The following is a 13,278-nucleotide window of genomic DNA, read 5'->3' as shown; positions in this document are numbered from 1 at the left end:
ACATTGTCAATCTATCTGCTCTATCATCTATCCATCTATCTATCTATCCATCTATCTGTCCATCTATCTATCCATCTATCCATCTGTCTATCCATCTATCCATCTGTCTATCCATCTATCCATCTATCTATCCATCTATCCATCCATCTATCCATCTATCCATCTTTCCATCTATCCATCTATCCATCCATCTATCCATCTATCCATCTATCCATCTATCTAGCCATCTATCCATCCATCTATCCATCTATCCATCTATCCATCTATCTATCCATCTATCCATCTATCCATCTATCTATCTATCCATCCATCCATCTATCTATCCGTGGCTGCGTGTACTGGACATTTGATGTGAATACACAAACACCCCTCATGATGAGTGCAGATAGAATATGCTAATTATATTTACAGGGTATATACTGTATTTATTCTTTTTTGAGCAAAAAAAAAATGTATGTGTGAAATAACAATGAAAAGGATTTGAGTCAAAATAGATGTTTGAATGCATTGTTCCTCTGTGCAGGCTGCTTGGCGACCAGTGTGAAAAGGGATTATATCAGACTACTGCTTGAGTACTGTGTTACCAGTACTGATACCCTTGTATAATACTCGACAGCCCCTCTGTTAAATATTTTAATCATAAATACCCCAACCACCAGAGTGTCCCCATTACAGTTTTTCTCCATTGCTTTGGCTCAATTCTTGAAACAGAAATGACATTCTCAAAACAACTCGTGCAAACCTCCAAACCACTGGGCACTTGTTCACAACAGATTTGAATTTCTCATTCCTTTCATCAAATTGCAATTGTTTTAGAAACTCCTTGCAAATGACAAGTACAATTGCCGACAGCTTGCACACATTTCAAATGATTTAGCACATCTGTGCAAATGGTTAGGTACAATTGCCTTCAGTTAGCCCAATTACCAATTGAATACATCTGGCTGGTCTAAACTGACTGTTGCTTCTCAGTCAAGTGGTTGTTCTCTGCAAAACTTCTTGGCATAATTTCCTTGTTTACATCATCACCTGCACAATAGTTCACTCCACTGTCAAAATCGTTCAGGCACATAATACCATGAAAAACATCATGGTATATTCTGTTATATGGATCTCTTGGATCATCGGCTTCATTTCCAGGTTCAACTAGAACTTTACTAATCAAGGGGGAGTTTCTCACATCCGATCACCAATCACACAGTCATTTTAGTTAGCTGACAGGTGCTCTCCAGGAGTATAAATGCTTCCATCAAATATCTAGGGCTTGACAAAGTTCAGTCCAGTTTACAGTATGAACATGGAAGCACCTGGCCAGGTAAACGAACAAGGGCAACTGCCTGTTCGAGGAAGAGGAGGAAGAAGAAGAGGAAGAGGAGCAAGGGTGCGTGGTGGTGGAGGGTGTATGAGCATCGGGCTCTAAACCAGAGGTCCCTTCTCCAGGCAATGGATGCTGCTTGTGCCGATGTCACAGCAGATCAGTGCAGGGGATGGTTGGGTCATGCACGGCGATTCTTCCCCCGTTGCATCGCAAGGGAGAACATCAGATGCGATGTTGAGCAGGAGAGTGAGGATGAACTCCAGCTTTGAACTCCAGCTTTGCTTTACTTTCCTACTGTATGTTTTGTTACAGTCGTGTAGGCTATACTTAATTTTATTTTGTATGTGCTTTTTGTTTGACACTATTTTTTGCTGTACACATTTTCTGTTTCTGTTTTGCAATTACTGTAACAATTTCCACGGCAGTATAAGTGCAATACAGTATGTGATGTGAAACCTTGTTGGCTCCTCTTGAATGAATCTTTTTTCTGTTTGATACACATAGTATTCTGGAAAGAAAACATCTCCTACAGTAACCATTCAGTGTCAAAGGACTAAGCCAAGATTGAAATGTGCACATGAGGGATATTTCTATGGTCCACTGCCATACTGACAAAACATCTAAACATTTTGACCTGCAGTGTTTAAACAATGACGAAGGGACTTTTTATTTTGGGGGCACTGACTATTTGTATGAGAAAAGGAATTAGTTTTGACTGATGAGTTGTCTGTTTTGGGAGAGATATGACCTTTTGCAGGTGTGCCATAGTGTTTTCCTAAACCATCTAGGTTATTTTGGCAAATGTATTTAAAGCTTTGAGAATTTCCTTTTTTTCGAGAGAGAGATGAGCCACAGCAATTGAGAAGGAAGTTTTCATTTTGGGGGCACTGACTATTTTTATGAGAAAATGATTTGAGTTTGAAGCTTGAGTTAAATGTTTTGGGTGAGATATGACCTTTTGAAGGTGATCTATGTAGTTGTGCTGAACCATATATGCTATTTTACCAAATGCACTAAGAGCTTTGAGAATGTAATTTCTGTTTCAAGAATTGAGCCAAAGCAATGGAGAAAAACTGTAACGCTGCTCTAATTCATTACCACCCCTACATCTAGGACATGCATAATCTCGGTTTTCTCGCCAACCATTGTAAAAAATGTTGATGAGTACCTCACGGCTGAGTAATGAAAACACTTCAAGAACGTATACGTCGAAAGAGAACGATGCAAAGGGAGAAAGCGAGGCCTCGCGTAGTGGTAAAAGGGGGAGGGGGGGGGGGGAAGGTAGAGAAGATTGAGGAGAGGTGAAAGCGAGAGCCACGGATACCACAGTAAGTGACAAAAGCATTTCAGAGCACATCATTTGATGGTGAGTAGTTCTATTTGCATGCAAAGTATCCAAACCCCCTGCAGCAGAGGGTCACCGCCTCTGAATAACAACCTATTCCTCTACGTGGGTTATCCTCACATCTCTTCTTCTCTCGAAGGCCTCTGTTCTTTCGCGTGACTCGAGTCCGTCTCCGGACCGGACCCGTGCTCGTTCGGGTCTCGCTAAACACACTGGACACCATTGATTTACTGGCTGGTGATTCCTTATCTATGTTGTCGGAGTTGGCCTTGATGGTGATGGCTTTAATGGGGTCCAGGGAGACACGACGAACCTCCCACAACACACACACACACACACCTTTTCGGTAGCAAAATTCTCTCTTAATGACTGTTTAGGAAATTACCCGCCTAAACACCCATAATCAAATGGATCTGTGGCTGTGGAAACAGACACATTAACTGCATGGTGGCAGGTTCAGGAGTCCTGTTCCATTAATGGGGATTAAAAGGTAGTTAAAGTGGATTGATGTAAGTGCTCAGAATGAAGTTTCGCCGTGTATTGACTTGGCGCCAAAATGAGTCAGTTGAGATGGGCCGGAAATGAAGCTCAACCCCTGAATACATTTGTCACAACAACTGTCCCTCCCCCGGTGACAGAACTGACACAACAACGTGCCGCTGACTGTGTCGTTTCTTGACGTTTCTTGAATTCCAGACCGTGTGCCAGCTCCAATGTGACTCCGGTGACATCTACTGCCGTTTCAATTTCGACAAACGTAGCTCTATGGCACCCTGGGGTTGAATATTTCGGTTTAGCGTCTCCTCCAAATGGGAAAAATGCATATGTGACTTGCAGTATGCCTTGGTCAATGATAACGGTGTACTCCTGTGCAGCTCGTGCCATGCGGCGAGGCCTCTGGATGGACTCGGCTGCTGCCATTTGTCATAATTACAGAGAGAAGATTTGGCTCGGAACCATTTGAGCACCCACACATAGACACACACACTTTTATCCTTGTGTATCTACTTATTCTGCTGTCCCATGAAATTGTATAGCCCAGGGTGTCTAATTATACTAATCGAATGCGTACCGCCTGACATTTATTCATACATTATTAATAGCAGAAACAATAGAATGTGTGATTGGATATAGTGACTTACTGACTTCTCATCTTCTCTCTCTCCCTCTCTCTCTCTCTTAATGGTCATCACTTCTCTCTCTCGCGCTCTCTCTTTACCCTATGACCCCCTTTCTTCTCTTGGTGACTTTCACCTCCAGTAATTTAGCTTGTGGGTGTTGAGTAATCAGCATGCCTCCCACTTTAGATGTGATGTCAAAGTAGGGAATGTGAGAAATGTCCCAGAAAGATTATGTGTCCTGATAAGGTTACGTCTGGGACGCCATTAAAGAGATGGGCTGCACAATGGCTGTTTGTATGCTCTGGGGCGTGAGAGAGAGAGAGACTGAAAATGACTCAAAGAGGGTAACTGTTTCCATGTTACCACATAGAGTACAGTATGCAAGCAAATTTTTTTTATTTTTGTTGAACTTTATTCTGTGTATATATATATTCCCTAAAATTACTGTGAGGAACTAATACAATAAAAGACACAACTAGAACGGGCACTCGGTAGAGCGCATACCTTCGTATATCACAAGATTGGGCATTGAATTATGAACATGTTGGCATTAGTTGCATGCCAATTGGATAAAAATTGACCGTGCTATGGTAAAAAGAAGATTTTGACCTTTTCATGACCTTGACCTTTGACCCGATCGATCCCAAAATCTAATCAAATGGTCCCCGGATTATAACCAATCATCCCACCAAATTTCATGCGATTCGGTTTAAAACTTTTTTTGTTATGCGAGGAACACGCATACAAATAAATAAATAAATAAATAACTAAATAAATACACTGCGATCAAAACATAACCTTCCGCATTTTCAATGCAAAGGTAATTATGCAGTTTTTGAGCTCAGACTCCAGCGGCGCCTACAGCAGCGACCAGCCCGCCTCGGACACACCCAGATCCCATTAAAATGTAATTCAAGATTAAAATAAACCCATTCCTTATTTATGTTATGACCATATCTTACTGAGTTATTTATAGACACTATACGGCCAAAAGCGCGGTGAACCCCTCAGGATTCGTACGTATGGTCATCCGTTTCTTGGCCTGTTGCTGTTTGAGCAAAATCCAATGGACGATGTCGCGCTTAAAGAAACACATTGTTTTCCTCACAAACAAAACCATTTAATTGACATCTCTATAAACGTCAGGCGTTTGCCCCAATGACCCTTCCTGCTGTGGTATGACCGGTATCTCATGGCGGCGAATGTTAGCGACATGGTCCTCCGTTTCCTGCACAGGTGGTTTCATCTAATAATTGGCTTATAGCTGAAGTCTCGCACGGTAAATAGATGCATAACCTTTCGATAGATGTTTGTGTTCGTTACCGCCGGTTCCCTGACTTAATGAATGTCAGCATCCCATAATGTGTTGAGTCACATACCGCAGTGTTGCTACAGCATACAGTGATATTTTACGAATAGTGTGCTTCCAAATTGTTTCAACCTTTATTGAAGGAGGTTTTCCGTTTCAACATGACAACCCCCCGCACAAGTTTAATCATAATTCATGTTTTATGGTCGTAACAAAATGCAACAAAACTCTACAATACATTTGAGTCGACTTGAACTGAACTGGAAAGAATCTAAGGCTGACACAGAGAGGAGAGGGTGCAGTGTGCACGCTGTATGTTCTCGTGTTTGTTTTTGCATCCTTTTACACACTGTGCATCTGTCACCACAGTACATTACCGAGGAGTTTTGCGTAAAGAAATCCAACCTTTGAGTATTCAAATTTGAGATGTAGCAATTGTGCGTGACTGAAAGAGAAATGTTTTGTGTTGGCAGCTTTGTGGGAAGTAAGCCCTCTCTCTCTCTCTCTCGCTCTCTCCGCTTGATTTTCAAAACAAATTACCCCCGCGTTGCATTCAGTGTTAAGATGACAACAAGATGAAAATCGGTTTTGTAAATTATGTGTTTGTGAAATTTCGAGGCGATTTCACAAACCAACGCCATGCTCGTATGGAGAGGGGGAACATTGTTAGATAATTACACATGAGTCAGAGCTCAACACAATAACAAGTGGATGCACATTGAATTCCACTACACACACACACACACACACACACACGAGTCGTTGCCGGCTGAGGTTTGTGGCTGAAGTCGATATCGGAGCTTTAATGCGAGGAGGCGGGATTAATACATGCGCACGAGATGCATCGTGGAGGGTAACTTCATTTGGGTATCATTTGTATTTCCAGATGGATCCTATATGAGACCCTGCATGTGCCTCTGTACCGCCCGATGAAAAACACCAACGGTTTAACTCAGAGAGGTGATTTGTGGCCCTGGCAAACGATGAATTGAAGTAAACCACCACTTCTCCCCCTCTTTTTGCCTCTCGCATATCCTGGATAACGTTTCACGTCCGGGGCGTTATTAAGCCCTCACTCACTCCCGATACAGATTTTCTATTCATCCATAGGACACATAATGCCCATTGTTTTGCCCAAGATGTCGCCCCTTTGCCTCCTTCGCATTCTTCTCAGATGTGTCATAGGTGGTGTGTTTGATGTGGTCATGGTGGGCCTCAGCGGTCCGGCTGTTTTCAGAGCTGACCGGACACATCTCCCTCAGTGGACGGTCTAATCCCTCGCTCCGAGCTGCTATTTCTCTCCCCTCACGTCAGGGCGTAGAGATAGAGATGTTGTGGGATGATAAAGACAGAGCTTCAGTCAAGAAAGTCAGTCCGTCAATAAGTCAGTCAGTCAGCCAGTCAGTCAGAAACTGGGTGAGTGAGTGTCCCTCTGTCTCTCTGTATGTTCATTTGTCTCACTCCTCTGCCTCGTTCAGCAACTCACTCCCTTTTCTCCTTTTCTGTGCGTGTCTTTTTCTTAATTCCCACAGACTCCGCCGTGGTGTTGCTATGGCGACCGTGGCCCCTCCCTTCTTCCTGCTTTGCTGGCTGCTCCGAGCGGCGAGCACGGCGTTCCCAGAGGAGCTGGGGCCTCTCAACTTCATCCCCACCGAAGGTACTGACCTCCCGACATTTCACGCCACCTACACCACCTACTCCCCTTCCTGCCTCCCTCCCGGGTCGTGATGTGTGAGGTGTGGGATCGTGCGGCCTAACAGGCAGGGTAGGGTGTTGAGTAAGTGGGGCGGGAATGGGGGCATGGAGGAGGGTTAGGGTCACGGCGTGGGCTGGAGAGGTCGAGACAAGCTCTCGCACAAATGGTGCTGACTGGTGCCTCGATCAGGAGGTGTGGGGTCGCACTCAGGAATGAGACCGGAGTGTAGGAGGGGGCTCTCCCACACACACACACATGCTCAGACCCTCGGGAGACGGCCGCTTCTCACACACTCAGACATCGAGTCTCCGTGTCCGCTTGGCAGTCTCCAGCTCAGACCAGACCTTGATTGATTGCAGTTCAATACTATCGATTGATGGCTTCCCAGCTGAGCCCAGACCTTTTTCGACGTATCAATACCAAACAGAAAAGTCTAGCGGTTGTCAGGCCGCTGAGCGCAACTGAAGTGGCCGAGTTAGACTCAACAGCTGTGGTTTAATAATAATAATAATGTATCTTTTATTAATCCCACAGTGGGAAAATTCTCCTCTGCATTTGACCTTAGTTATTAAGGAGCAGTGGGGCTGCAGTTAAGCGCCCAGGGAGCAACTCTGGGGTTCAGTGTCTTGCTCAAGGACACTCGGACATGCAAACCAGAGGGAGAGCGGGGGTCGAACCGGCCACCTTGTGGTTTCAGAACCACCTCTCTCCCCTTGAGCTACAGCCGCCCGTTTACAGCCGGTCCGAGCTTTAATGGAAAATGCAGGCTCATCTCGGAGGTCAGACAGGAAGTTGCGGAGGTGGACGGTGATGGAAAAAGTTGAGGGCACTCAGAGGAAAGAATGAATGGGTCCCATGACGGATTGACGTGGAACAAAAGGAAGAAATAAAGCAGAAACACATAAAACCTAGTGATGAATAAGAGGAGGACGCAGATGAATGGACCAGACTAGAGAGTAGGATTTAAAGAGGTAATGAAAAAAGAGCAGAGAGAAGGATTGAGGATATCTCAATGCTCTCATTCACCTCAGTCAAGGTCAAAGACGGATATCCATACTGATCATCCATCTGATCTGTATGTAAGTGGGATTTCTGCTTCTCTCTCCAATTTATTTTCAACATAATAAAAATGCCCCCATAATTTCTCTCTGCCGATTCCTCTCCCCTTAAGGTGTCCCTTTACTCGTCCTCCGAAAACAATTTGAACAATTCAATTTGACCTTTTTTGATCCTGCGTGTCTCTCTCTTTAAATTATCTGAATTACTTGGCAGAACACGCCTTACACAACTTGTCAACGAAATGCAAATGAACAATGTATCAAAAGTGAGTCCCAATCAGTCAACAAAGGAAATCTCATGAATATAACGGTGGCATATGAGGTTTAGTTCAGCCATCCATCATTTTCAAAAGAGTATTAGTGTCTTGTATCTCGGTATGTGTCTTTGAATGCTTAATGTAGCAGATATGATGCTATTGCAAAGGTAGATCTCAAACTGTGTCCCTGTGGATACCTGAGACAGAGCTGTCAAAACAAACTGAATAGAAAAAACTCTTTTACGGTGACGACTTTCTCTCACAAATGGATGTCAGTTTGGGAATCAGCGGCCATGATGTGTCTCTGTCTCTCATTCACCGATTCAGTGGTGAGAAGACACCCGGTGTTCCTGGGCCGACCCCACCGGACGTGGCTGAGACAAGAGCCTCTACACATCCAGAGGATCCTCCAAGTCAATCGGACACTCTACATCGGAGCCAGGTACAACACACACACACACACACACACACACACAGACACACATGTTACCACCCTCTAGAGGCCATGCCAGTGAAAACAAAGTGAGGACCGGCCTATATGTCCTCACTTTGCATTTCGGTCCTCACTCCAAAGGTTAAAAACCCTCGACGGTCAGATGGCAGTACAAACACAAACACACACACTGATAAACGTGCAGTCAGTGTGAACAGGTAAGTTATGGCTCGGTCTACAGGAAGAAGACACTTCTGTGATATGCTTTTGATTGCTTGCATCACACTAGTACAATATACAAGTATGAATATAGCTCCGTCGGAGACATTTTCAGCTTTAATATCTTGTATGTCTGTTATCACTGCTTTTTGTTGCCAAGCAACATTTGCCACTCGGAGTTACAGTGTCAGAGCTTTAAACCTAAGCGTACTGATAACACATGCGGTCAGTATCCAAGCAAGAGGTTCTTGCTGATTTATTGTAATAATTATCTCAGTTCCAACCCTTTGGTCCACATTCTAACTGTAAACAGGTGAACTTGTAATATTAGCACTAATCTGTGGCTTTGTACTGCTGGGGTTAGTTTGGGGCTGTTTCCAGTGTTTGAAGACATGTCATTGAAAAGTATTGATTTCTCTTTTTGCTGTTTTGCCGTTGGAGTGTGACAAACCAAGCATTATTTAAAGCTCGTACGAGAAACTTTTAACCGCTTATGAAACAGTCTCAATGTAATACGGATGGCTTCTGTGTGAGCCACATGAATGGTAAATTGTAAATGGTCTTGTATATTTGTTCAGAATAGTAGCAGTGTCGTCTCTCGACTAGTCAATGTTCACTATTTCACACACACATTCATATGCTGTTGGCAGATGCTGCCATGCCAGCTGCCACCTGCCCATCAGGATCCAATCAAAACAATATTGTCTCCACATTTACACACTGATGGCACGGCCATCTGGGGCAATTTAGTGTTCAGTTTCTTGCTTAAGGACACTTTACCATTTTTAATTTGACTGGAGGAGCTTGGGATCAAATCGCTGATCTTCCAAAGAGGGAATGACCACCTTTTCCTTATGCCAGAAGTAGATGAGATAATCTATTTCTTTAGAGATATTGTTAATGCTTGTCATTGGTGCCACTGCCTCCGATTCTGGCGAAATGAGACAAAATCATGCAGGTTCACCAGAAACTCCTTGAGCTCAGGCTAAAGCAGGGCCTCCGTCAGCAACCAGCCCCGGTCTCCGACCTGCAGGTTCTTGCCGTGAATGTTTTTTTTCATTTCTTTGGGGAGTTTTTCCTTTTTCAATGTGAGGTCTTGGGAGAAGGATGTCGTATGTGTACAGATTATAAAGCCCTCTGAGGTAAATTTGTAATTTGTGATTTTGGGCCATACAGAATAAACTGAATTGAATTGGAGAGTTTTGCACCCGGTAGCACCAGCTGGAGGAAAGGGAGGAAAGGAAGAACCAGAAGCAGCACAATGTCAGACCCTGCTGCTGTAAAATTAGTGTTTTTCTAAATTGTCTTTGGTGCTCGGAAAAAACAACCTGTTCTGTCCACAGTGACCACTCAGAATCAATAAATAATTAAAGTTATAATTAAAGCCACTGTCATAACAAGCTAGCACACGTTTTAAAATAAATACTTTGAAGAAAGAAATGTCCGACTCGTGCAAGACTTAGCCAAGGTTTCTTTTGGTAACAAATCTGTCACAGTGGCTTCACTTGAAGGCCCGACAACTGTTTTCTGGTTTGGCCTCCACATGCTGCTGGTCCCCTCCTGCCACTCCGTCTAATGAATGTGCTGATGCTGGACAGACAGAAGCCCCGGTGACCAGGAGGCCAGACGAGGACGGCTGCACCGGGTTTACACCTTTAAAGCTACATGTGCTGCTCCCTGGAGCATTCAGGAGCCAACCTGAAACAGACTGAACTAACAAAAAACACACACCTCAAAGATTTGTTTTATGTATATGTATGTGTGTGTATATATGTTTATATGGGTGTGTGAATTTGTATGCATGTGTATATGTTTATATGTTTATGTATATATATATATATATAGGTATATGTATATGGTTCTCTAAAATAAGTATTTTCATGGAAGCATAAGTTAGGGCACTTATAAGCTTGATAGCTTCAGCCTTGAGCCTTTCGGTCGGCCACTTTCTTCTTTTGTTGAAATTTTGATTTTTGTATAGTGTTGCTGATCGAAATAAACTAAACTAAACTAAACTAAACTACTGCCCGTGTCGTCCCAAAGATGATTTATGCTAAAAAAAAAAAAAAAATGTCCACATCAGAAGCTGGTTATTTTCTGTAGTGGCTGTCTAAAGAAGAATAAAAAAAGGTTTAGACGAGAGACGCCACTGTGGTCCAGGAAATGACCCAGTCCCTGGCCTCCAGCTGGTTTAACCTCACTACTCAGAGCTGGTAGTTAATATATCAAAAATGTAGCATGGCTCCAGCCATTTTGTCTGCACTGAGACACACATGCACACAGCCTGATAATAAATCTATAGCTACTGCAAGCCTGCTTTCAAATATAACCAGAGCAATGAAGCAGTCTGAGACGTTAATTTAAATTTACTGCCGCGGAGCTTTTTACTGAAAAGCAGAGGTAAACTGATATGAATGTCTGAGTCAACCGGATGATAATGAAACGCGAGACTGACAAAGTGGAAAAACGAGAAAGGCGAGGGTGGGACTCGGCAGCGGGAGAGAATCGCAGAGAGAGAGAGAGAGAGAGAGAGAGAGAGCTTACGGGGAGTATATTTATATATTTCTTGTACGTGGCTAATAGTGTTTTTTCAGCTTCCTGGCAGAGAATTATCAGCCCAGAAAGACCCAGATCCCTGTTCAATTGCGTGTGTGAGCCAGAGACAACTCAGCAGGAAGGAAGAGTTTAAAAATGTGGTATATATAAATAAGTACCTGCGTGGCGATAGGTATGACTGCCGAAAGCTCCTGCAGAGTGCCCGATAAGACGGCTCGCTCATCCCCGAATCCTGTCCCCATTTGCATAGCTGCTCCGCAGACTGCAAGCGCTGCTAAATCTGTGGCCCCCGAGCCCCCTGCTGAGAGCAGCCACCGCTCCCCGTCCTCTTCCCCTCCTCGCTAAATGAAAGTAAACGGTGTGTTCGGCTGTTGGCTGGTGGGAGTAAAGCGCCTCGCTGTGTTAAGCCCCGTTTCATCGCTGCCCAGATGAGCAGCTGTGGATCCTGTGGTCTTCAGACGCATCCAAAGGGCTAATCCACACACATATAAAACCAATTGGGGAGTGTTTATCTCTTGACAAGATGACCAGAGGAACCAAGCCAACTCTTGATTCACTGTTCCATTCGTGATAAAGCGAGAGAGTTTGTTTTTTTACCATCTGGCTCGATGCGTGTGTGTGTGTGTGTGTGTGTGTGTGTGTGTGTGTGTTTGCAATAGGCGGAAAGAGACAGTGTGTTGACTTACTGCCAGGTTTGTGGATGCTCCGCTTCTTAGTACACAGACATTGACCTCAGAGGTCACAGGAGGGGTCACAGGGCGGGTCAAATGCCTCATGGCAGACGCTCTCTTGCGCCAAAGACTGTGGAGCTCGGGAGGTAAAGCTGTTTACATGTTAAAATGTATGCAATCATTATTATTAATAATTAGAATTTAGATATTTGTTATTTTATGAAATCTGAAATACTCTCATTTCATTCATTATTATGATGAAGTCGTGTCCGGTAACCTTTTCTCAGTGGTTGTTTAATGCTTGAAAAAGGTCGCTGCTCTGAGTTGGAGCTCAGTGGTTTGATGCAGGACTTTTCTGTACGCACTTAGTTCTGAGAGCACTGATGGAATATAATGTATTCAATTTAATTCAATTCAGTTTATTTTATATCGCCCAATATCACAAATTACTAATATGCCTCAGAGGGCTTTACAATCTGTACACATACGACATCCCCGTCCCAGGACATCACATCGGATCAGGAAAAACTCCCAAAAGTGTATAATCCTGTATGATATTGAGCATATTTACAGCCAAATATAGGTGCTAGCTCACACACTGGCATGCCACATCGGGGTATCTAGGTGGTCAGCGCAAAACCTTTCCATCTCATTGTCATCCAGTACAGCAGCTTTTCCCTGCACACTGTTTGCAGACTCAGAAAGGCTCAACGCCCGCTCACACTAAGCCTGCAATACAGCTGCTAGCAAGAGGAGCGGGAAGACGGACAAGAAGCAGAGGCTTAAGATGTCTGGGCCTGGAGTTCGCTGTCGTTTCGACGTTCAAAAGGAGAGAGTTCACGAGCGGGTCAAGTCCGAAATTAAGGAACTGTTGACAGTTTCTCTTGAGATTCCGTGTTGACTTTGTGTTAGCCGGGTCAAAAAGGGTCGGAGGCGTTTATGAAATAACAGTTCAGGCACGCGCACATCTCTCACACACACACACACACGGCCAGTCAGAAAGAAATATGAGCCTTTTCATTTGTAGGTTTAGGGGCTACATTGTGTGAGTCGTGGCGCCTTCCTGAGTTACGACCTCATGAATCGAAGGCTATTCGTGGCTGCATGCATATCCTGCAACATAAAGAATAAAGACTTTTTTTTTTCTTACACAGTTCAAATGCTAGTCCTTTACTCCAGCCTTCTGCCACATGCTGCACGCATTAAATTCTCGAACACACACACACACACACACATAAGCAAACAAAAGCATACAGGCCACAGGCTTTGCATCATGCAAACAACCTGCAAGGCGG

The 13,278-nt window shown here is 44.0% G+C and overlaps 1 protein-coding gene across 5 annotated transcripts in view; it reads left to right on the top strand.

Moving 5' to 3' along the window:
* sema6bb (sema domain, transmembrane domain (TM), and cytoplasmic domain, (semaphorin) 6Bb) overlaps positions 1 to 13,278 on the top strand; it is a 133,158-nt gene that overhangs the window by 54,748 nt on the left and 65,132 nt on the right. For all 5 annotated transcript variants that reach the window (XR_008831687.1, XR_008831686.1, XM_056414296.1 and 2 more), the window contains exons 2-3: positions 6,626 to 6,750; positions 8,432 to 8,546. Coding sequence is in view for 3 of the 5 variants with exons in the window: in XM_056414296.1 (XP_056270271.1) it covers positions 6,645 to 6,750; positions 8,432 to 8,546 (221 nt within the window). In the remaining 2 variants the exon portion in view is untranslated. The remainder of the gene's footprint in view (positions 1 to 6,625; positions 6,751 to 8,431; positions 8,547 to 13,278) is intronic.

This window comes from Pseudoliparis swirei, chromosome 5, assembly GCF_029220125.1.
Source record: "Pseudoliparis swirei isolate HS2019 ecotype Mariana Trench chromosome 5, NWPU_hadal_v1, whole genome shotgun sequence".
In the NCBI taxonomy this organism is placed as follows: domain Eukaryota; kingdom Metazoa; phylum Chordata; class Actinopteri; order Perciformes; family Liparidae; genus Pseudoliparis; species Pseudoliparis swirei.
Note: the sequence above shows the minus strand (reverse complement) of the source record. Positions and strands in the feature narration are given on the sequence as shown.